This window comes from Adiantum capillus-veneris, chromosome 17, assembly GCF_014529385.1.
Source record: "Adiantum capillus-veneris isolate H3 chromosome 17, ASM1452938v2, whole genome shotgun sequence".
NCBI lineage: Eukaryota > Viridiplantae > Streptophyta > Polypodiopsida > Polypodiales > Pteridaceae > Adiantum > Adiantum capillus-veneris.
The window spans coordinates 114820398-114844668 of NC_140947.1; the positions used below are offsets into that span (position 1 = coordinate 114820398).

Genomic DNA, 24271 nt, shown 5'->3' on the forward strand with positions numbered 1-24271 from the left:
GATTGAGGCTTCAAGAGGCATAAGAGAGGAGGGAAAATGCTACCAAGACAGAATAGCACCTTGAACTCACTTGAGGATGTAACCAAAAAAGGGTCCAGAAAGTTTTACAGAAATGAACTAGAACAAGAAATCAGTATGCTTGTAGAGGCCTGTGATGATCATCACTTTTACCACTGTATTGAGCATGCTCTGTGTCTCTTGCTAGTCCAATTAGATGTATGATTCTTTTGGCCTGTGATGCTATTTTGTTGTGGATAGTCTGTGATAATAAACTCATGATGGCAAACTGAATGTAGTGGCAGTGATGAACTGATTTTGGATGTGAAAAGAAATAGCAAGTGGTTCCTCCCCATAAGAAAGAGCAAGATTGAGTTTGTTGTAGCATTGCCTAAGCAGCTTATATCAATGTGTAATTCTTTTGGCCTATGATGCCATTTTTGTTGTGGATGGTCTGTGATAACTAACTTTGTGATGGCAAATCAACTTCTCGACAAAGATTAGAAGGATACTCTCTCACATTATCATTAGGGAGCCTATTGATGCAATGGATCTTGCTGATTTTGCACTTCAAGTTGGTGAAGTGACGGTGGAGGGTGTATCATCAATGAAATACTTGTGATTGCTAGGTTTCTACCAGTAGATTAAGGCGAGCCATGGAACATAATAGACATTAGGGATGATAGTCTTATGAGCATTAGAGAATTTGCTCCAGAAGCTTTGGCAAGTTGAATGCTATCATCAATATATCACAAGAAGTTTTGGACAAATTTTCACAATAATTCCCACATTGTGACTTACCTCAACATCATGAGCTTTTGTGAGGAAGGCACTGCATACCTAGCTAGGTACGATTGGGGGCAGGGGACCGCTGGCCCGGTGGGAGGGCCGGTGGTCCCTTGCCCCTAATTGTACCTAGCTAGGTATGTGGTGCCTCTCATGATGTTATGCATTGTATGAAAAACACTGAAAAAGACTGTTTTGCTACATGACAAAATTTCTAAATCTTCTTGTGAATGCACCATTCTGATGACTATTCAGGAAAAGCTTTGGGGTGTTCTTCAGGGCTTATTTGCATTGAGGTTGAGTCTGTTGGGATTAAGGATAAGGCTTCTTCTTCTTCGTATTCTTTATAGTGCTTTGGAGTGTCAGTGTTGTATGGCTATTGCAAAGAAAAACGTTTAAGAGCTAGAGCTTTGCTCACGTAGAGCTTGCTCCTGCTGAAGCTTTGCCACTAAGTCTCTTGAAAAATTTCCAACTGGCACATGTGTGTCTTAGCAATGTTGCGTTTGAGTGTAGGTGTCTTCATGTGCCTTGATCTTGCCTCAAGGTGCTAGTTCTTTGGGTTGCTCAGGCAGTAGATCTTTGAGTGACATAGTCCCAGAGAGGGACTGATTTGTTGTAGAGCTCTATTTACAGCTTCTAGACATGGAAGTTTAACATATCATCAAGCTTATCAATGATGGAGAGAGCTGATGCAAGGTTCCTAATTCTATATTGTTGATGGGCTAGAAGATTATTACAGGAGCCAAAGAGTAGGATAATAGGATTAGTGGAGCTCTGATACCATGTAGCAAACTAATGACTATTCAAGTAGACTTAACACTGACAAGGTACTCAAGCCACAAAAACACCAATGAGATATGGTAAACAAATTAACACTGACAAGTTACCCAAATGATAGTATGCTTTAGCGGTGCCTCAGTAATTTGTTGTGCTTGTAAAGTTCAGGAGAACATAGTTGCAAGAAGGGAAGAGTGTTGTACCAACCCATTACACTCTCCAAGCACCGTTGCCTTGAAATCTCTTTGTAACTTTGCTTTCTGTCTTTAGAGTTTCTATTGACAACATTCAGTTTTGGGATGCATACAATTCAGAGTATTTTGGTAATTTTCCCCAAGATTTAAAGTCCCAGCTCTATCATCTTTTATTGAGAGAGAACCAATCTCCCTAAGAAGGGTTGCAAAGAGAATTGACTTTGGAGATGTATGAGAGGCGTTAACAAGGGTTATTTTTGAAAAGTTTAGAAAAATAAGAGCATTTTGGAATTCTTTGGCAAAATAGGCGGGTATTTTGAGTTTTTTTTTTTTCCATTTTGAGGGGTATTCAGGGAATCTCCACAATTTTCAAGGGTCTTTTGGTGAATTTTCCATTAGTGAAAATGCCATACCACCAATAGAATTGGCATACCATCAAGCAATTGAGCTGTTGAACATTGTGAATATTATGGCAGTTAAATACTCAAAGGGGTAGCTCTCTCTCTTCAAAGAGATCTATGAACTTGTGCACTCCATACCACTGTTTTTTGCAGCTTAGATAAGCGGTTGATTCCTAACTTCGTCCGAAATTCCGACGACATAAGAAATTCCTCTCTTCTTCTCTCAATTTCTTTTAGTGCTCTCTTCTTCATTTTGTTGTAGTGCTTGAGAAAGGAAATTGAGTCATCCAGTCATTGGACAAGGACACTATTTATCATTGGAGAACCATGCTGACATCTATAGCAAAACTTTGAACAAATGGGCTGCTAACTTGTTCATATTTCCTTTTATATGAAGATGGACCTCCATCCTTTTATCTTTGCATTGATTATAGAGAATATTCAGAAGAGATGCTAGAACTCCACACAATTGACATTTTGGCAGTCTATGCAGGAGGCTGGGAAAGGGAAGGCAAAGAGGAGAAAAGGGTGTCGGAGTCGATTGGGTCCCATGCCAATGAGTCTCTAGCGACTGCGACAAGAGCAGCCACAAGCCCTGCATTGCTCGCTATAGTGGGCTCCGCATTGTTGAGACGTTGATCTTTGTATCTGTCGTTCGCCTTTGGACCCCCAACAAGAGCGCCTTGAAGTGTGTGGGGATTAGGCAATGAACTATCCTTCCATAGGAAACCCCCCTTGCAGTCATAATAGATACCATCTGATGGTATTGAAGATGCCCTATGATAGACATACTTGGGGTATCTCGAGCCATGTCCGACCACGTAGCTCAGTTTTTCTGGATTCTCCCCAAGAATGTAATCCACCTAATGATCAAAAGTGCTTGTAAGTAAGAATCTCCTTACGCTTTGAAAACCTTCCAGTAAAATTTCAAGAGTAAAGTGGCTACATTTCAATCAACATTCTAGAATTCTTCATATCTTATATAAATACTCAAGCGATTCACTAACATCACCAATGCCAAGCAGTGAGTGTTGAATTAGGTATCTACAGAAGCTCCCAGACAAACAGACATTCATGATTCATACATTCATTATTCACACTAATTAATTTGTTAAGACAACACTGCCTGTTCATAACAATTGGGGTGAAAATTGATAATAATCCTCTCCATGTTCATGCCTGTGATAGGGAAAAATCTGTAACCGCGTCATATGAATGAAATGCATCCCCACAATCCCATCCTGGAATGTCTGCAGCTTTCATATAGTCTGCGTATAATTTGGACAAAAAAGCGGCTGTTACTGCATCATGAAGAGGAGCTGTCGCATTGACACCCTTGAGCATAACCAACCCTCCTGCATGATCAGTAGACAATAGAAAACTTAGTTATTGTGGACACAGCTAATATGAGGTGCATATGTGAGACTTATATACATCACCTCCAACATAAATCCAGATTCACAGAATTTTCAATGTGTGCATATGGAAGCACATTTGATCTGTGAGAGAGGGATAGGTACAAATAGGTACACAATCCGGTATACCTTTTGTCATTTGCAATTTCCGAAGATTGGGTAGATATAGACACATTGCCGAGTTTACGTTCTCGTGAAGGGTGCTTAATGCAGGCATACCAGGGTCCAACAAAATGAGGAGCCGTGTTAATAATAACTGTCATTAAAGCCACACAAATAATGTCTCGGTTGCCATATATTACCAATCACATAATCACTACTTCTATTAACCTCATTTATCACAGATAGAAGATTGAACTAGCAACAAAAGTAGAAGGTTGTGCCTTCTTACTTGAGCACCCAATAACTTGTTATCCCAATCAAATACTCCATATGCATTTCCAGTATTGTATGCCGCTTGTGCTGAATTCATAAGATTCTCATCAATGGCATAGTTGAAGTAGCTCCAATTACCAGTCGCAAAAAAGAGCCATACGGCAGCCCAGACATGCTCGTCGTAATAGCCCGAAGATGGATAGAAAGAGGCAGCATCAGGAGCACCACTTTCAGTATAGTTTGCCCTTTTCTGAAGGTTTGTTGCAAATGCAAAGATATTTTCAGCTCCTTGTAGTAAGCTGGTAGCATAGTGTTCGTCGGCTTTGAATATGATAGAGGCTGCAGCCAATGCCGCTGCTGTCTCAGCTGCAAGCTCTGGTGCAGATGTGCATTTAGCCACCACTCTAGGATACTTCATATCTTCTGGTCTCTGCCAACAAGAGCCGTCATTCTCGACAGACGATAATGTGCGTACAGTACCTTCTCCAACCTGTGAAGCAACATCAACTGGCCATAAAACAAGCTTGTCCTAGTCAAACGTGCACACGTCTGAGAATGATGTGCATTGTGTGTGTGTGTGTGTGGGGGGGGGGGGGGGGGGGGGGGGGGGGGGAAGAGATAGAGAGACACCTTCGAAGTACACAAGTTCATATGGCGGCCCTACAGGTTTTTTCTCTACACGTTTGCCTTTTCTTCTGCTCTTTTCACACACACACACACACACACACACACACACACACACACACACACACACAGAGAGAGAGAGAGAGAGAAATGAAATGAAATCATATATTAACGTCTTCAAAAGGCCAAAATGACCTATGAGACCATCAGATACAAAGTGGTGAATCTAATACAATGTCCGAAGTACAAGTACAAAAAGTACTGAAAGTAAAAATGAAAACTGAAAATGAAGTGTGAAATGTGAAATGTGAAAATGTAGAATAGGCCCTCAATGACAATCTGGGTGTCGTACTAGAATGCCTCTGATCCTCTGTTGGAGTCTCCGTCGATGGAGTGTGCTCCTGTGTCTCGGTCGTGGTCGTCTCGATCTCCCGAGCTCAGTCGCCCTGTCAATGAGGGTGCCTCTCGTATGAATGCGGGTACAACCCTGTGCTGGTGGTTGGTCTCTTGGCTCCCTCGATCCAAAGAAGTCTGTGATCTGTCTCTGCGATTGTCGTGCTCCATGTCTCCTCAACAAACTATCTCTATGTCGGTGTAGCTCAAGTAGATATAAGCCAAGGCATCTCTGATCCTGATACCTCATGACTCTATCTAGGGGTCCAAAACCCTCCCAGAATAAGCAATGGAAGCGCCCTCGTATCTCATAATACACAGTGCAGTGGCATATGTAGTGTAGCTCTGTCTCTGGCTCTCTACCGCATAGTTGACATATCCTAGACTCCGGCGGTATCCCTCTGAATCTAGCCGTCTCAGTCTCCATATGGTGTGAGGATGTGCGAATCTGACCAATAGCACATCGCAGACCATGAGACAAATGAGTGTCCATGTAGCTCGGACGAGTCACAAACCCATCTCCCGAAAGTTGGAGAAGGTGCTCTTTGTAAAAAGGAAGGTGCTCTTTGTAAAAAGCCATCTTCGTGCCCAACTCCTACATCGGCTCTACCCATGTCCTCCTGGTGTCCAACTGTATTAGATCGTGACGAATGAGTCTAGTGATCTCCGTCCGTGTGACTGGCAGGGAGGGTGCATCTAGGGAATACTGAAAAGGAGACAATCTATCCATGCCGAGACCATGCCTTTGAAACCATGAGGTCATCTGCGCATACCAACATGATGCATCTCCCTGCATCGCTAACTGTCTAGAAGACTCAAGAGCCAATCTAGTATATCTGCCTCTATGTGTATCCCATAGACTGTGCATAAAGGACACTGATCTAGTAAGAGCCTCAATCTCAATAGGAGGGGCGGCTACCTCCGCTCGAATAATCGCATGTGGTACGGAGGCCTTGGCTCTAATTATCCGGGATATCATAAATACCAAGGGTCTCTCCATGTTCCTCCAACTGTCATGATTCACAGATGGTCCCCAAACTTGGACCCCATAAAGCATAGCTGAAGCAACCAAAGTATCAAAGAGCCATAGCTTTGTCGTGGTTCTTGAAACTGAACCTGCGAACACATCCTCTCTGGCCCTCCCAATGCCCGAATAGGCTCTGGACAGTCTAGTCTTTGCTGCTCTCCTCAGAGTAAACCTCGATCCCACGAATACCACCCCCAGATATGTATATTCATTTGTGTACTCCACAGTGTCCTGACCATATACGAGTGTAGGTGCCGATCTCTTGACCCACTGTGGTGTGGTGTTAAACACCATAACCTTGGTTTTACCAAGGTTCACAGACAGTCCACTATCCTCTGCAAAGTTGTGCAATGCATCTAAATGTCTCTGCATGCCCTCTGGCGACTTTGATATCAACACAATATCATCAGCATATAATAATAAAGGGATCCATGTCCCTGCTAGCTGAGCGCCTCTGTCACCCTCTCTGCCAATGTAGTCAGAGACCTCATCTACATACATACCAAAAAGTGTAGGGGACAAAGGACACCCCTGCTTCACTTGAAAAGTGGAATGAACAATGTCAGAAATCCCCTCAAGAGTGCGTACCTTGCCAGTCACTGAGCCGTATAAAGCCATGATCCCCCATATGATCTCTGTGGGTACTCCCAACTTCAGTAGCCTGTGCATCAATCTGGCCCTCGGCACTGTGTCAAATGCTTTGCGGAAGTCCACAAAGCAACAATACATCCGTCTCCCATGTGCCCGACCCTCCTCAATAATGGCTCTGAGTGTAAGAATATGGTCTAAGTGGAGAAACCCCTCCTGAATCCAGCTTGTCCTACTGCTCATATGCCCTCATTTTCTACCCATTTACTCAGTTGTTGTTCAAGAATGGATGCATACAACCGTGTGCCCTATCATAATAGTACGGTAGTTCTCTGGCACGGTGGGGTCCCTGCCTTGAAGAGAGGTACAATAGTAGATAATCTCCAGGACTCGGGTAGTCCCTCACACATGACACGGTTAAACAACCGCGCAAGAACCTCTGACAGTAAATCTCTAGCATGTATCAAGTGCTCTGCCACAAAACCATCGTGATCATATGCTCTCCTAGTCCTCATCCTGTCAATGGCGTTCTTCACCATCTCAGTGGTAAAGAAGGTACTACTGGCTGGACATGGTTCTAGAGGGTCTGGTAATGGTGGTTGCCCAGGTACTGTATATAATGATGCTGCATACTGACCCCAAATCTCGGGAGAGGTAATCACTGGAGGAGGTGAGTGCTCATGGAAGAGACGCCAGGCCTCACCTGAATCTCGACTCAAAAAGAGCTGATACAAATCACATTCCATCTGGGCTAAAAGGGCCCGCTTCTTCCGTCGCACTAAGCGCCGAAGGGCAATCCGAGACTGTCTATATGTAATGACTCCAAGTATAAGCTCGCTCTGAATCTGAACTCTCATCTCTCTGCATTCCTCATCATACCAACTATTCTCAGGCATGTTCCCAGAATGTCTTCTCTGATCTGGTTGAGTGTGTGGGTATGCCTCTGCTGCAACCCCATGCAAGATCTCCATCAATAAAGTGGTGATCTCTTCCACTGTATATACTGGCTCGGCTGCCCACATCCGTCTGTAAATCTCTTCCACATAAACTGAATCCGTCTCTGGTGTAAAAGTATACCGTGTGTGTGCAATCCTCCGTGGTGTCTAAGAGGCACTATACTGGAAAGAGACTGAAAAAGTCAAGAGAGCATGGTCCATTGTTCGAAAACTTGGGAACTAAGCTTGATTTTTCATCAGCTTATCATCCTCAAACAGATGGTCAAAGCGAAATCGCTAATGCCACTGTTTTAGATCTCCTCAAGTGCTATGTTTCGGAACGACAATCCGAATGGGAACAGTACTTACCAATAGTTGAGTTTGCGTATAATAATACCATACATTCCTCAACTGGTAAAGCCCCTTTCGAAATTATTTATGGGAAGCCACTCTTATTTCCTATTATGGTGACCAAAGAAAACATCTTCACCGTAGATGAATTTGTGCGCAATATTGATATTGCCCATCAACAAGTAAAGCAAGCGATTCTTCGTACTCAAGAGCAACAGTAGAGAAAAGCAGACAAGCACAGAAGGAATCTCAATCTTGAAAAAGGACAATATGTCCCGCTTCGGTTTGAGAAAGCTAGATTGAAAAAGCGGGTCGACAAAGGGAAAGTTGTCAAACTTTCCCATAGATTTTACGGCCCTTTCAAAATTACAGATAAAGTCAATGATGTGACTTTCAGATTGGATTTGCCTTCTAACTGGCGCATCCACAATGCTTTTCATGTTAGTCTCCTCCGACCATATGTTGGACCTCCTCCAGTGGCGCCCGTACAAGAAGATCCTCCAGAAGTCGAAGAGACTGAGGAAATCCTTAAACCTGAACAGATAATACACCACTCGGAGAGACAACTCAAGTCGGGGAGTCTACATCGAAAGTATTTAGTCAAGTTCAAGAATTACACTCCTTTAGATGCAAAGTGGATGACTGAGTCCGATCTCAAGGACTACCCTGACATCTTGCACAGTTATGTTGACGCTCTACAGTTGAGGTCAACTGTTTAGAACCAAGAGGGATGTAACTAAGTCAGACTTTGTAAATAATTAATTTATTTACGAGAAAAGAATTATCTAATCAGTTGTGTGCACACCACAATAGACCTAGCAGTTCTAAGGCCTCAGGTGAGCCTAAATGCGGGCCACAACACCTCAGAGGGACCTTAGCAGAAATTACCCTGAAGCCCTAGTGATTGGGAAATCGGGTCTTCAGAAAGGGGTAAGCAGTAGCCTCAGATATAGGCTCAGGAAAAATACGCGCGTCAGTACAAGCACATGAATGAGATGGGGTCCTTAGAACAATGACCCTAAGGCTAATAAAGCTAATAAAGCCTTAGGGTAAGTTTCGTTAAATTAAATTTAACGGTCCGTGCCCGGGCAGGCGGCCGGACAAGTGTGAACAGGTAAAGGCGGTGCAGTGCAAGTGCGGCATTGCGCCGGCAGACCTTTGGTGTTCTCATAAAAGAATCATTGGTAGCATTTGTTAGTTAGTTGCACATTTTTAATTAATGAGCTAGAAGTTTTTAAAGTCAAAAGTTGAATGGTTTTTAAGTTTTTAAAGTAAGTGTGCCAAGTGGCACACTTACCAATGCAAACTAACTCTCTCTCACTCTCACTCTCACCCTCTCTCTCTTCCTAGTGCCCCCTCTCCCTGATGGCTATTTAGGAGCCCCCTCCCCCATTTTCAGGGCTGGCAGTGCACCTACCCCCCCTAATGTGAGCGTGCTCTACGCGGTGGAGCCCTCCATTGAAGCTTGAGAGCAGCCCCTTGCGACATATGTGGTAGCCTTGTGCTCCCATTGTCAAGAACAAGGGATCTCACAGTCATAGACACCTTCTGGTGAAGTTTCATCGCGAGAAGCTGCCGTAGACGCTCTCTTAGCAGAGTGCGGCTGCTGTAATTCTCTGTTTTCAGCCCCTAATCACCTCCATTAGGGCTGTTTTCAGCAGATCAGCCATAGAAATTCTCTTCTCTCTCCTTATCCTAAGTCTACATCAAGTTTGGCGCGATTCCATCGCGAAGAAGACCTCTGTTTCGGCATAGGGGTGTGCACAGGTAAGAATTTCAGGTTATGTGCAGAAAATTACAGCAAGCATGTGCGTGTGCATTTTGCTTGTTTCTCTTTTGTGTTCGATGCATGAATGAATGAGCATGAAGGCAACACATAACCGAAGATGGACTCTCCTCTGTGAGAGCTTCCGATGAGCTGTTTTGGAAGATAGACTCTCTTTTCGAGAGCTTCCAACCAGTCTCGCAGAAGATGGGAAATCCCCTAAGCAGAAAGAAAGTGGAAACACTTTCTCAGTCAGTAGTCAGAACAGAACAGAAGTAAGAATAGAGGACGGGCGTATGCCCCGTTCCTGTGCTTGTAAAGATTCTCCCTTAGTAATAAAGATATTCTCTTTATGGGGGGGGACCAACCCATCTTCTGGTCCCCAATGGAGTGTCAAGTTTTCTCTCTCCCTCTAATTCTCTTGAGTATTTGAAGTGCAATTAAACGTCAGTTTACGCTTCCGTATTTTTGTGACAAGTCCCATCTCCGATATATCCATCTCTCTAAGCATCTCCTCCGAGGTATCATAAAATACCGTTTGGGAGTTGGCCGTCCTGGCATTAAAGTCTCCCAAGAGAATGATATCTCCATCTCTAGAGAACTCCCATATGTCATCATCAAGTATAGAGAAAGGGGATTTCCCTCTAGGTGAGGTATAGACTGATGTGCTAGGGGGAAAGTAACATATAGAAATGTATAAGAATCTGCCTGTCTCAGCTCTCAGTCTCACCCACATGTATCTCGCCTGGTCATCTCTCCGCACAATCTGTAATAGCGGTTGCAACTCCTCCTTGAATAAGACTGCTACCCCTCCTGAACCTCGACTCCCATGCTGGGATCTAGCGTCTGGCCGACAAGCTATCTCCCATAAATAACCAGTCACATTTGGCATCGACTGTCCAGATTTTTGATGTGTCTCTAAGTAAAAGACAATGTCTCTATCTCTGAAGCTATCCTCAAAGGCACCCACATCCAGCCTACATGATTCATTACAATTCCATACCGCCATCCGGAGTGTGGTCCCATATGTCTCGCACCGTCATGCTGTGCGTTTTTCCAAAACCACTACTTTCCCTCCTCTATAAAAGGCAATTTTTCCCTTCTCCCTTGCTGCCTTGATCTCTGGCATCAACTCTTGCATATGTGCTATTTGCGCTAAAGTAAGGTCATCCCCCATAAATATTCCAGTTTTCTTAAGTGCTGGTCTCTTCTTCAGGAATTCCTTCCTTGTTTCCAAAGTCGGGAAACGCAAAATAAGTGCTTTCTCTTTGACGTTTCCCTTCTCATCCACTCCCTTCTTTCCTACTCTCCAAGCACCTGTGTGCATAGGTTCCGGGATGCCCATGCGCTGCAAGAGTTCCTTCACTTCATCTTCTACATTCTCGGTGTCTTTGATACCAGTAATACGCACATGGAGGGCTCTAGTCCTCCTCTTCTGTTCCTCCTCAATGGTCATATTGATGATAATAGAAGTCTGTTCGGCTTCTGGCATCCGGGCCTTCCCTTTCTTTGCACCTTCAATCCATTTTTCTGCTTCATCAACTTTCTCCTGTGTTTTAAAAAGGCGCTCCGCCATGAGGAAGCCTCTTTCGAGTTTAGTTCTTCCCCTTCGCGCAGAGTTTTCACCTGCTCCTTAATATCTTCGAGCTCCTTTAACATCGAGGGCTGATTTCCCCCTTCCGTTTTGGGCATAATTTTGCAAGCTGCAAGTTCCCTTTTAAGCTCTTCAATCACTACATCTTTTTCCTTCATGCACTTTTCCACATTGGTTTTCCAAGATTCAAAGCTTGCAATTGCCTCATCCAACTTTTTCTGCATAATACATTCCATTATTCACTTCTGCCCGCATTAGAGCCTGCATCTCCCCTTTCACAGATAGATACATCTCATCATGCTTACCAAGCATCGCTTTATCCGATTCTTTCCTCATATCTGCATACATAGAATTCTTATAACTCTCTGCGTTTGCGTACATCTCTTTCCTGATGTCATCTCTCATAAAGCTGAGCTCAGATTTAATCATCACTTGAACCCTCTCCATCATTAAATCATCTTGGATTCTGACGGTTATGAGAGAGAGAGAGAGAGAGAGAGAGAGAGAGAGAGAGAGAGAGAGAGAGAGATCCGCCATCCCTCAAGGTGGCCCATCATCTTCTCCATGTCAAATTGCTTGTACCGGAGAGCTTCTGACTCGCATTCGGGCGAAAAGACAGTTTACTGGCGCAATCATTGGTCGGGCACATGACAGGACCTACTCTTTCTCGTGCAGCTGTGTGATTGGTGCCAGTTTGCCATGAGTACCTTGGTGGGTAGGGTTGTGGAGGTTTCCTTATTGAGCACGGGTATTTTTAGTACAACTCTCGGATTCTACAACAACTACAGGTCTCTTACCTAGAGCTCCCATTGTCTCAGGCACTAGAGCTCTCTTCACGACTCCGTGGTACCTGTGCTTCATAGTTAAGGACTCTGAGAGTCAGCAATTGTTCCCAAAATACCCTCTCACCATACCATTTCCACATCTGCCCTTAGAACTCACTCATGAGTTGCTCCTGCAAATGATGGCTTCCGGATTTGGTGGAGTTGTATTAGGCTCTTGTTGACTTTCTATGGGTCCCCCTATGTTCAAATATATGCACCTATTAATGTTGTTTTTCCTTGAGTCGATACAGATTTCAATTGGGGAGATGGTCTTCCATTACAGAATGACGACGATGGGGTGACCTGGTCAGTGCCTACGGGCCACGAGATGGGGTATCTTGCTAGGGATCGCCCTCTGTTGGCACGATAGCATCGTCCATAGCAGCAGGTACAAGCCCCATCAAGACCTACTGCTAGTAGACTAGTGGATCAGATTTGACCTCAGGGACAGGGACAGACGGGGGTCAATCCTTTGCTACCTCTGCTAGGGAGGATCCATCTCCACAGGATCCTTCTCCACCACCTTCACCAGCTCCTTCATAGGTCTCCACTCCGGACATAGCTCTTTCTTAGACACAGGCTCCACAGTTAGCTGTTAGACCTTCCGCAAGGATATCTCTTCCAGCGTCATCCTCTCATCCTGTTTCCCCGCCAACTGGACTGCTTGTGGAGCAGATACGGGATATGGACACGGAGCACCTTGCAGTTCCTACCACAGTTGACAGCATCTATGCCTTGGGGAACTACATATAAGAATCAAAGATCTCTCGAGCCGTGGCATTTCTCAAAGATAATGCTATGCAATGGTGGAGTTCAATTGCTACCCAGCTGCTCCAAGGACTTGGTAGGCTTTCAAGGCTATTTTTGCAGGAAGCTACATGACCTCCTTGTTGGAGGTACAGATTCTATCAGAATGGGGCAACTTGAAAATGCTTGCCACAAAAACCATGGAAGACTACAACCAAAGGTTCCTTGATGTTTACGTTTCGTGTCTTTCTTCAAGATGATTCCCTTGGAGGACCAACGCCAGCACTATACAATTGGACTGCCATCATCATTACAAGAATATTCTCTCTCTAAACAAGTATCTACTATGCAAGAACTCATGGACCGTGCTACGGTTGGTTACAAACTTATGAAAGGAAAATTGGAATTTGTTATTGAAGCGACTCCTCGGGACTCTCGTGACAACTCGACTCAAGTAACTAGACCTCATTTGACTCAACGCCAACGAGACACCCTACTATAGGAAGGTCGTTGCTTTGAATGCTTCCAGAAACAACACTTACAACAATTGTCCTACTAGGGGGGATATGCCTCTAGAACAACCACTTGCAAAGAGAGCAAAAAATGCAGTGGGACTTGTCCCCAACATTTGCGACATTGCTCTGGAAGGTTCCAACGAATTATGCAAGCCTATGGAAAGATAAATGGCATCAAGGCACTTATCTTGTCGACCCAAGAGCCACTAAAATTTTTGGCTCGGGCTTTCCTAAGAGGAGAGTTCATGTTTGATATGGAACGTCTGAACGACGCAGGCCGATGGCTTGGGGAGCTTGCATTTGGAGCCTCCAAGCAACGTAGGCTGCAGTTTGGGAAGTGTTTGGTTGTATCAATCCTCTAAGCTCATGGCCCAAACCTTTTTAGGTTATTTGCGGGAGGAGTGAGAAGGTAGTCATTGAGTACCCTCATGCCTAAGACCGTCTGTCTGGGAGGAGTGCTCAACGGTGATGTTTGTTGTGTCTTGTAACATGCATATGTGAGCATCTATGTTGCATCGTGATGTGCCAACTCCTAAATATTCCTAACTAGGTGAGATTGCCTAGGTATGTAGCTTTAGTGCATCCCTCTAAAGATCAGCGTAGTCTAGGTGTGATGGTTAATTTTACTACGCCGGAATATCAAGAGCTCCGGTATGGAATGAGAAAATTGAATGACCCTCAGGATTGACCCTCGGATATTTTTAATCTAACTTGAGTTTGTTTGCAAATATAATCACGAACAATTACTCTTCTTTCAAGAAGGGGAGTGTTACAAATCATGTCAAGCCACTGAAGACCTGGAGGGTTAGGACTCCTTGAGCCTAATCCTAGCCAACTTGCAAATCCCAGCCGAGTGGAGCAGAAGTAGAAGAAGAAGAAGGAATTACCAACTTACAGGCTCTTGCCGAGTGGCCAATTATTCAAATGGATTAGGATTAAAAACCCTAACCCCCAACCAACTTACAGAACCTTGGCCGAGGGGCCCAACTTAAAATAAAGCACGACACACACCAAAGCTTGCATTAAAAATCATGATGTGGCAAGCTATACGGACACCCGCGATTTCCGCTGGCATGCTGACGTGGCGATTTTTGCTAGCAACTTTTGGGGCTTAGCTTTTGGACCAGATGCTTTTAAAACCTATCGCTTTTCATGTAACTGCTTTGGATGGCCAAGAGCCTTTAAATATGAACTATGTGCTCTCTCTCTGGCATTCTACCATGTGGAGAAGCAAAGCAGAGCCACAGAGTTGTACCCTGTTGAAGATATATCGAAAGGGGCGCCATCGTTTCTACCACGTGGAGAAGCAAAGCAGAGCCACAGAGCTGTACCCTGTTGAAACAATATAAAGATATATTGGAAGGGGCGCCATCCTTTGGGGCCATTGCAGTCTAGGAGTGGAACTCCGCCACTTCGTGTCTCGTGTGGAGTCTCTCGGTCTTTTTGTTCAGTTGTTTGAAAAGCTAAATGTTTGTCTCAGTCTATTCTTTTCAGTTGGCACGTGGTGTTTGTCCCATCACAACATCCCCCATTCGAGTTAGTAGAGTCTGCATTGGGGTATTGCATGTGTGTACATTTCATTTACGCAATCAAAAGTAAATACCACATCGGCAACGGTGTAGGGGCCCTTGAGAGGGTTGGTTCCATCAGAGCGAGCTTACATATAGACAATCTCGGATTGCCCTTCGGCGTTTAGTGCGACGTAAGAAGCAGGCCTTTTTAGCCCAGATGGAACGTGATTTGTATCAGCTCTTTTTGAGCCAAGATTCAGGTGAGGCCTGGCGTCTCTTCCATGAGCACTCACCTCCTCCAGTGATTACCTCTCCCGAGATTTGGGGTCAATATGCAGCATCATTATATACAGTACCTGGGCAACCACCATTACTAGACCCTCTAGAGCCATGTCCAGCCACTAGTACCTTCTTTACCACTGAGATGGTGAAAAACGCCATTGACAGGATGAGGACTAGGAGAGCATATGATCATGATGGTTTGGTGGCAGAGCACTTGATACATGCTAGAGATTTACCGTTAGAGGTTCTTGCACGGTCGTTTAACCGTGTCATGTGTGAGGGACTACCCGAGTCCTAGAGATTATCTACTATTGTACCTCTTTTCAAGGCAGGGGACCCCACGGTACCAGGGAACTACCATACTATTATGATAGGGCACACATTGGCACGGTTGTATGCATCCATTCTTGAACAAAAATTGAGTAAATGGGCAGAAAATGAGGGCATACGAGCAGCAGGACAGGCTGGATTCAGGAGAGGTTTCTCCACTTTGGACCATATTCTTACACTCAGAGCCATTATTGAGGAGGGTCGGCCACATGGGAGACGGATGTATTGTTGCTTTGTGGACTTCCGCAAGGCATTTGACAGAGTGCCGAGGGCCAGATTGATGCACAGGCTACTGAAGTTGGGAGTACCCACAGAGATCATATAGGGGATCATGGCTTTATACGGCTCAGTGACTGGCCAGGTACGCACTCCTGAGGGGATTTCTGACATTGTTCATTCCACTATTGGAGTGAAACAAGGGTGTCCTTTGTCCCCTACACTTTTTGGTATGTATGTAGATGAGGTCTCTGACTACATTGACAGAGAGGGTGACAGAGACGCTCAGCTGGCAGGGACATGGATCCCTTTATTATTATATGCTGATGATATTGTGTTAATGTCAGAGTCGCCAGAGGGCATGCAAAGACAGTTGGATGCATTGCACAACTTTGCAGAGGATAGTGGACTGTCTGTGAACCTTGGTAAAACCAAGGTTATGGTGTTTAACACCACACCGCAGCGGGTCAAGAGATCGGCACCTACACTCGTATATGGCCAGGACACTGTGGAGTACACTGTTCAATATACATATCTGGGGGTGGTTTTCACGGGACCAAGGTTTACCCTGAGGAGAGCAACAGAGACTAGACTATCCAGAGCCTATGCGGCATTAGGAGGGCTAGAGAGGATGTGTTCGCAGGTTCAGTTTCAAGAACCACGAACAAAACTATGGCTCTTTGATACTTTGGTTGCTTCAACTATGCTTTATGGGGTCCAAATTTGGGGACCATCTGTGAATCATGACAGTTGGAGGAACATGGAGAGACCCTTGGTATTTATGATATCCCGGATGATTAGAGCCAAGGCCTCTGTACCACATGCGATTATTCGAGCGGAGGTAGCCGCCCCTCCTATAGAGATTGAGGCTCTTACCAGATCAGTGTCCTTTATGCACAGTCTATGGGATAAACATAGAGGCAGATATACTAGACTGGCTCTTGAGTCCTCTAGACAGTTAGCGATGCAGGGAGATGCATCATGTTGGTATGCACAGATGACCTCATGGTTTCAGAGGCATGGTCTCAGCATGGATAGATTGCCTCCCTTTCAGTATTCCATGGATGCACCCTCCCTGCCAGTCACACGGACGGAGATCACTAGACTCATTCGTCAGGATCTTATACAGTTGGACACCAGGAGGACATGGGTAGAGCCGATGTAGGAGTTGGGCACGAAGATGGCTTTCTACAAAGAGCACCTTCTCCAACTTTCAGGGGATGGGTTTGTGACTCGTCCGAACTACATGGACACTCATTTATCTCATGGTCTGCGATGTGCTATTGGTCAGATTCGCACATCCTCACACCAGCTGGAGATTGAGACGGGTAGATTCAGAGGGATACCACCAGAGTCTAGGATATGTCAACTATGCGGTAGAGAGCCAGAGACAGAGCTACACTACATATGCCACTGCACTGTGTACTATGAGATACGAGGGCGCTTCCATTGCTTATTCAGGGAGGGTTTTGGACCCCTAGATAGTCATGAGGTATCAGGACCAGAGATGCCTTGGCTTATATCTACTTCAGCTACACCGACATAGAGACAGTCTGTTGGGGAGACATGGAGTACGACAGTCGCAGAGACAGATCACAGACTTCTTTGGATCGAGGGAGCCAAGAGACCAATCACCAGCACAGGGTTGTACCCGCATTCATACCAGAGGCACCCTCATTGATAGCGTGATTGAGCTCGAGAGATCGAGACGACCACGACAGAGACACAGGAGCACACTACATCGACGGAGACTCCAGCAGAGGATCAGAGGCATTCTAGCACGACACCCAGATTGTCATTGAGGGCCTATTCTACATTTTCACATTTCACACTTCATTTCAGTTTTCATTTTTACTTTCAGTACTTTTTGTACTTGTACTTCAGACATTGTATTAGAATCACCACTTTGTATCTGATGGTCTCATAGGTCATTTTGGCCTTTTGAAGACCTTTTGAAGGCACCCTCATTGACAGGGCGATTGAGCTTAGGAAATCGAGACGACCACGACCGAGATGCAGAAGCACACTTCATCGGAGGAGATTACAACAAAGGATTAGAAGTATTCTAGCCAGACACCAAGAATGCTCCTAAGAAGTTTATCTAATATTTTGTATATAGTTTTTCGCATTTATTTTCACACTTTCACACTTTCCAAACATTGTAACAGATTCACCACTTTTGTATCAGTTTGGTCTCATAGGTCACTCTGGCCTTTTGAAGACGTTAATATAACATTTCATTTCATTTCATTTCTCTCTCTCTCTCTCTCTCTCTCTCTCTCTCTCTCTCTCTCTCTCTCTCTCTGTGTGTGTGTGTGTGTGTGTGTGTGTGTGTGTGTGTGTGTGTGTGCAGCAAGAGAGGGCAGCGATTAGGGTTTCTGTAGCAAAAGGGGGCAGCATTTAGGCTTTCTGCAGGAAGAGGGCCAGCGTTTAGGGTTTCTGCAGCAAGCGGGGGAAGCGATTAGGGTTTTTGTAGGCTGCGTTCAGGTCAGATTGCGATTAGGGCTGCATTAGGGTTTCTGCAGCAAGAGGGGGCATCGTTTAGGGTTTCTGCAACAAGCGGGGGCAACGATTAGGGTTTCTGCAAGCTGCATTCAGGTCAGGCTGCGATTAGGGTTTCAACAGGCTGTGCTAGGGTTTCTGCAGCAAGAGACGACAACGTTTAGGGTTTTTGCAGGCCAGGCTGTGATTAGGGCTACATTTAGGGTTTCAGCAAGCTGCAGCAAGAGGGAGCAGCGCTCTCTCTCTCTCTCTCTCTCTCTCTCTCTCTCTCTCTCTGCCTCACCTGAGCCCTGCTTGCGCGAGCTGCACTGCCACGCTGTCCTTGCTCACGTTGCCTCTGCCCCATCGAAGGTAGTTTCGTGCGCAAACCCCCCCCCCCCCCCCCCGCACCCGCAGGTGCAGGTTTTTTTCGAAAGTTTCAACCCCCTTTTTTTCAGCCCTACAAAAAATTGAAAACAGCGAGTGCAAAATTACAAAATTTCAGAATTTTAAAGGATTTTACAAGGATTTAAAAAAAAACTGCAGAATGCACAGAAATTGCAAAATTGGCAGGTGCAACAGGCAAATGTTTGCCATGTAAGCTTAATGTGAGAGAACATGTATGCATAATGTGGTGCGTGTAGGTTGGTCTCTCCTCTCTCCTACTACAGTCGCAAATTTTCTCTCGTTTTGTGGCGGCGACCAAGTATGAGGAAATAGAATGATAAGCCCGACCCCCTAGAGGATGCAGTTCAAAAGTGCAAAGAAGAAATGACCGAAACCATCAACAAAATCAACCGCAACTTACTGGGTACAATAAAAATGCTCGACGACCGCGTGTTGGCCCAAGAAAGCAAGATAACTACACTAGGAGACCGTGTGACGGCCCAAGACAAAGAGATTGCATCACTCAAGAGGGAGCTAGCTGAGGCACGATCATGAAACACACTTGAAGAAGGAAAATTGCAACCTTCAGTAATAGAAGAGCTCAACACGATCAAAGACAAGTGCGAGCCATCAAAGAGGGGGAAGAGCAACACAAAGAAATGACGACCTCTTGGGTGGACGTTATTAGAAAGACTCAACAAAAGGCAGATGAGGCCGAGAAATGGATTGAGGTTACCAAGAAAGGGAGAAGCAAGGAAACAACGTCCACACCCACCATAATTAAACTGACACTAGAAGAGGAGCAAAGAAGGCGTGTGCGCTCTCTACATGTGAGAATTTGCGTCCTTAAAGACAAAGATAATGTGGACGAAGAGGTAAAAGAACTCATGGCTTTGATGGGGGTTCATGAGCCGATGCTCAAGAGCTTGGAGAGTGGGCAACAAGAAAAATGGGAGCAAGGGAGAAACCTCGAAAGAAAGGGCACTCATCCTCGTTTTTCCTCCATGGAAGCGAAGGATTTTTTGAAGAAGAGACCAACTCTTAAGAAAATGGACATCTTTCTCGGGGATGATCTTACCCTCTCACAGATCGCCCATATGCAAGAGGTTATGCCAAAGATTAGAGCGACAAGGAAAATGTAAGGTGCAGCGGAATGAATGTTGAACTTTGCTCAAGATGAGTGCTCCGAACTGTGCTCAAGGTTCCTTTTACTTACAGAAGGGAGAGCCTTCTGTTCCTTTAGTGAGAGAGTGCAATGGTCAGAAACAAAGTGGATGAACACTATGAATGAAGGTGCATGAGACTGAGAGATAGAGAGAGAAGAGAATACGACACCGGGAAGTTGTCAAACCCTCCTCCAAGGGCCCCACTCTCTACAGCGAGAGCGGTCTACTCATGATTGCACAAATCTCTACAATGCTTGGACTTGCCGACGATGTCGACGACGATGAGGATGACGACGAGAGGGGCTGAAATCTGCAAATCTTTATCTGCTGAATTCTGACTCCATGTCGATGACGATGTCGATGGCGACGATGCGATGACGACGTGCTGAAAACGCAGATGCTGAAATCTGCGTTTTCCGGGTTGAAACTGTAAACCTTGAGGAATTTGATCGTGCGGCGAGGAACTGCTGCAGGAAGGTAAGATCTGCGAGGTTCTGGGCTTCTTCTGCGAGTGCTAACTGCTGAAAACTGAAAACGCTGATGCTGGTGGGGATTCCGTCGCGAAGATCTGCAAAAACGCTGAAATGTCTGCAGATGCAAAAACACTAGGGCTGAAAATCTGTTGTTGGATAAAATCCATTAACGCTAGGGCTGATCTGTTGTCGTGAAGTGGTTATGTTGTGTCTACCAATGCCGAAGCTCCTCTGCAATGCAAAATCGCCAAGGCTGATTTGTCCTTGCAAAAACGCTAACTTGATGCTGAGTTGCAAAAACGCTAGGTCACGCAGTCGGGGGTCTTGCTGAGAAGGTGCCTGTTGAGCGGTGCTCCTGCTGCCTCTTTTGCCAGAAAGTGCTGACTCTGGTTTGCTTATATATTATCTTAGCAAAATTGCCCTACCTAGTTCCCAACAAAAGTCACTTAAAAATAATAAGTGAAAAATGTCAAAAACAGGGAAAATAGGTCTAGGCACTGTAAAAATGCTCTTGATGGGTTCTGACTGTAATTTGATGATCATGTTGTGTGCAACCGGAGGATATGCATCTAATCTAAGTGACTGGTCATGCACGATCTGCGAACAAACTCACAAAAGTGCCAGATCACTTCCTATTCTAGACTGACTGGACTAACTGATGGCAGATCTGGTAGCATTGATGGATGGAGATGTACGGAGAGGCCTCTAGTCTCTATGATTTCTCGGATAATTCGGGCTAAGGCCTCAATGCCACATGACATTATTCGATCCGAGCTAGCTGCTCCTCCCGTCATGGTCGAGGCACTTACTACATCAGTATCCTTTATGCACACTTTATGGGACCTCCCTAGAGACAGATATGCTCAGCTAGCCTTTGAGTCCTCCACATAGCTAGCATTGCATGGTGATACAGTATGTTGGTATGGGCAGATGACATCATGGTTTCAAAATTCAATTACATGAGTTCAACGTAGACAAATTGCCTCCGTTTCAGTACTCCTTGGATGCACTTGTCAAGACAAGGGTCCTACGGGGCAAGGCCCAACCTAGGGGGTCAGGGACCTAGGCCAAGGGCCTGGACTGGACCAGTGCGGACTGGGGATCCGCTTAGGGCAAGAGCTAGGAGCTAGGCCTATATAAGGGGCGGTAGGGAGGAGGATCCTATGTTCAGTTACCCTAGGTCTTACATTGGTATCAAAGCTCGATGGAAGAGGGAGCCATGGAGGAAGGGCATTGCATGGTTTCTCTCTTGTTCCAATCCTCACGTTTGGGGGGCTTTGCATGTCTTGCATGGGGAGGAGAAGAAGACGCAGCAGAACTGCGCGGGCAAGGCCGCTTAGCAGACGAGGATGAGGTCGAAGGTCAAGGCCCGTGTGCAAGGCCGCTTGCGGCAAGGGGGGAAGAAATCCGACCTGCACCAATTTTCGCGAGGGCGGGCTTGAACGGTGCGCGCCGCCATGCCAGACAATTCACGACCTTGGTCCATAGCCTGGCGAGCATCACATTGCATTCTGCAACCTCTGCGCAGCTCCTCAACGGCCGCCATCGCTGCTTTACGTTTTTTTATTTCTAGTTTCGTTTTCCACTTGGGGGCCGCCCACAGTCAAAGGGTGGCCACCCTTCAAAGATATTAAGAGGCTTACACACCCCCCATTCAACGAGCGCCGTCGACACCGTCGCCACCGCCACGGGCGCCATGCGTTGCAGTCGAGGATAGTCGGCATCGATACGACCACCACGGACAGAGCCTGCCGACGAGAAGCCGATTCCTGACCATGGAAACTCGAACCCACACCTCATACAAGGCATGCAAGTGGGGTGTGACAAAATGCCAAGGAAGCCATGAGCCTCGGTATGAATTACGCTAGGCCAAGGTAAGGCCAAACTCAACCAAGAAACCGAGAATCGAGGGAAGTCAAGGAGAAGTGCATCGACCGAGACTATGAAGGGCACGGCATTGTTGACAAGGGTGCAGCATGCCAGGCATGTGGAAAATTACAGTAACACGTTTGCAATTTTTGAACTTTCATGCATATGATGCATGTCGTGGTCACCACTTCGACAACTGCTTCTTATCTGATGGTGATGCCAAAATAGACGTTTTCAATGGCCGGTAAGTACAATAAATTTGAAATTGATGTTTCTCATTCATTTCAATTTTGTAGAATTTTTGCATTAGTCAGCACAAGCTTTGCGACCATTGTTTATGGTGCAAGGGGAGCTTGTTCCAAGAGATGTTTGTCACGGACAAACGTCTGCAAGGTGCAAGTATGACCGACACTAAGTGCAAACACAGTGGTTTAGCAGTACATGCATGTACAGGCAAAGCCTGTGGCTTGAACGCTAAACCTATGACTGTACGGTCAACGTACTCAGCAAGGCCGATCATTAACTGCTTCCATGAAGCTATCAAACAAGTTGCTCGGACTTGATTTCTCGGCCAGTTATCGGTCATTCAAGCAATCAAACGACGACAGGACCAACCATTAACGACCATTTCAAGAAGCTATCAAGCAAATTGTTAGGGCTTGTTTTATAGACATCACTGGAGCACGGCTTCGTCTCCGTAATCAAGCCAAGCCGGTACGAGGTACATACTTTGTTTTGCTTTTCAATACATTGTATAATTCGACAAGGTCGATTATTTGTGACTGCTCGACAAGGTCGACTTTCTTTTACTAGGACATTTGTCTTTGAGCAAGAGTATCTGTAGCTCTGAGGCATGGTAGCATCCAAAGTAGGTCTATTGAAAAGTATCATGCAAAGACAAGACTTCCATGTTCGGCCTATGCTATGAGCATACAAACTTGGGACGGACTTGACAATATGCTAGCGGGTTCTTTCATGAGAAACAAACGGGCGTATATCATACAAGCGACGTATCTGTACATACGATAGACCTGCGAGTTTTATTCCACGGAATATCGGGCCAACTGGTTACAGCAACGACCAGGTTAGCCAAGTTTAAGTTTTTCTTGTTTTTCCCTGTTTACACTTTACTTGGCAATTGTGCAAAGCAAAGTGCTTTGGCAATTTTATAGGAAGCAAGGCTTCGGGGAACTGGCAAAATAGGACACACAACAACACTAAAAGGAACCTAAAAATAGGCCTTATTTCACAGGCAAAGTGCCTTATTTAAGTCATCCTCTTCTCATCACGACTGCTACAAGATTGATGGGTCAAGCTGTGGCTTGTTTTTTCTCTTCCCTCTCTCGATGATAGCATTATACAGCCGATTGTTGCATGCTTATCAGATAAGCTGCCAGTCAGGCATAAGATGTCTAAGAGCACCCATTCTGGGCACACACACACACTAGAAATTTAAGGAAAGTTCCTCAACCCAGAATGCTCTTCTTTTCGTTCTCTCTCTCCCTCTCTAAGGAAAAAAAGAAACTCTTCTAAGAAGCTTTTGATACATGTTTTGCTCGTGAGTCAGCTTGAGCCAAGGTGCTCTAACTCACAGCTAGCACGTGGCTAAGATGCTACTCCCATTAGTCTTCATTGGTTCGTCGATTGAACACTACTTTGCATAAGCGCTATGAGCCAAACACGCTACGAGCCGTTGTCAGGGTCAGACCCAACTATTGGCATTCTTTGGGTGATTGTTTTCAAGATCTACCCAAGGAAGTACACAACGACGTTAATGGATAAGCAACAGTCTTGTCATTACGGACGTTTAGGGTGTCATGTTTGCACTACATGTTTTCAGTGCGGCACTCAAGTTCAGTTTTTGATAATATTCAACTCACAGCAGCTGATCTCTACAAGAAAGTATAGATGCAGCAATCAATTACGACAGCATGACTATCCATAAGAGCTCGGCAGTTCACTTTTGTGGATTTCCTGCTCTCTCTATAGCACTACGGCGTGTCTATGGACATACTGTTTTGGGGTAAGACCCGGCGGGTGATTATTACCTCACCCCATAGGCATTAAGGATCACAGTTTGATCTGCATTGAGGATCACAGTTGATCTCTCCCAGTTATACTTTCAAGGATAGAATTCTGCAATCTACCACACGCGGTAGCGGACAGACGCACTTTTCAAGTTGATTCCCATCATTTTGTACACGGTTGACTATGTTGTTAACCGTTATCTGCTAGTTGAGCAATTTCT

The 24271-nt window shown here is 45.3% G+C and overlaps 1 protein-coding gene across 2 annotated transcripts in view; it reads right to left on the minus strand.

Annotated features, from left to right (window-relative positions):
• Window positions 1–1827: 1827 nt before the first annotated feature.
• LOC147437921 (endoglucanase 25-like) overlaps window positions 1828–24271 on the minus strand; it is a 32191-nt gene continuing 9747 nt past the window's right edge. The window contains exons 3-6 of one of the 2 annotated variants that reach the window (XM_086487324.1): window positions 3962–4435; window positions 3700–3826; window positions 3335–3510; window positions 1828–3018 (exon numbers count right to left, since the gene is read on the minus strand). In XM_086487324.1, coding sequence (XP_086343450.1) covers window positions 2641–3018; window positions 3335–3510; window positions 3700–3826; window positions 3962–4435 — 1155 coding nt within the window. In that variant the 3' untranslated portion in view covers window positions 1828–2640. The remainder of the gene's footprint in view (window positions 3019–3334; window positions 3511–3699; window positions 3827–3961; window positions 4436–24271) is intronic. The other variant, XM_086487323.1, reaches the window with a different exon arrangement.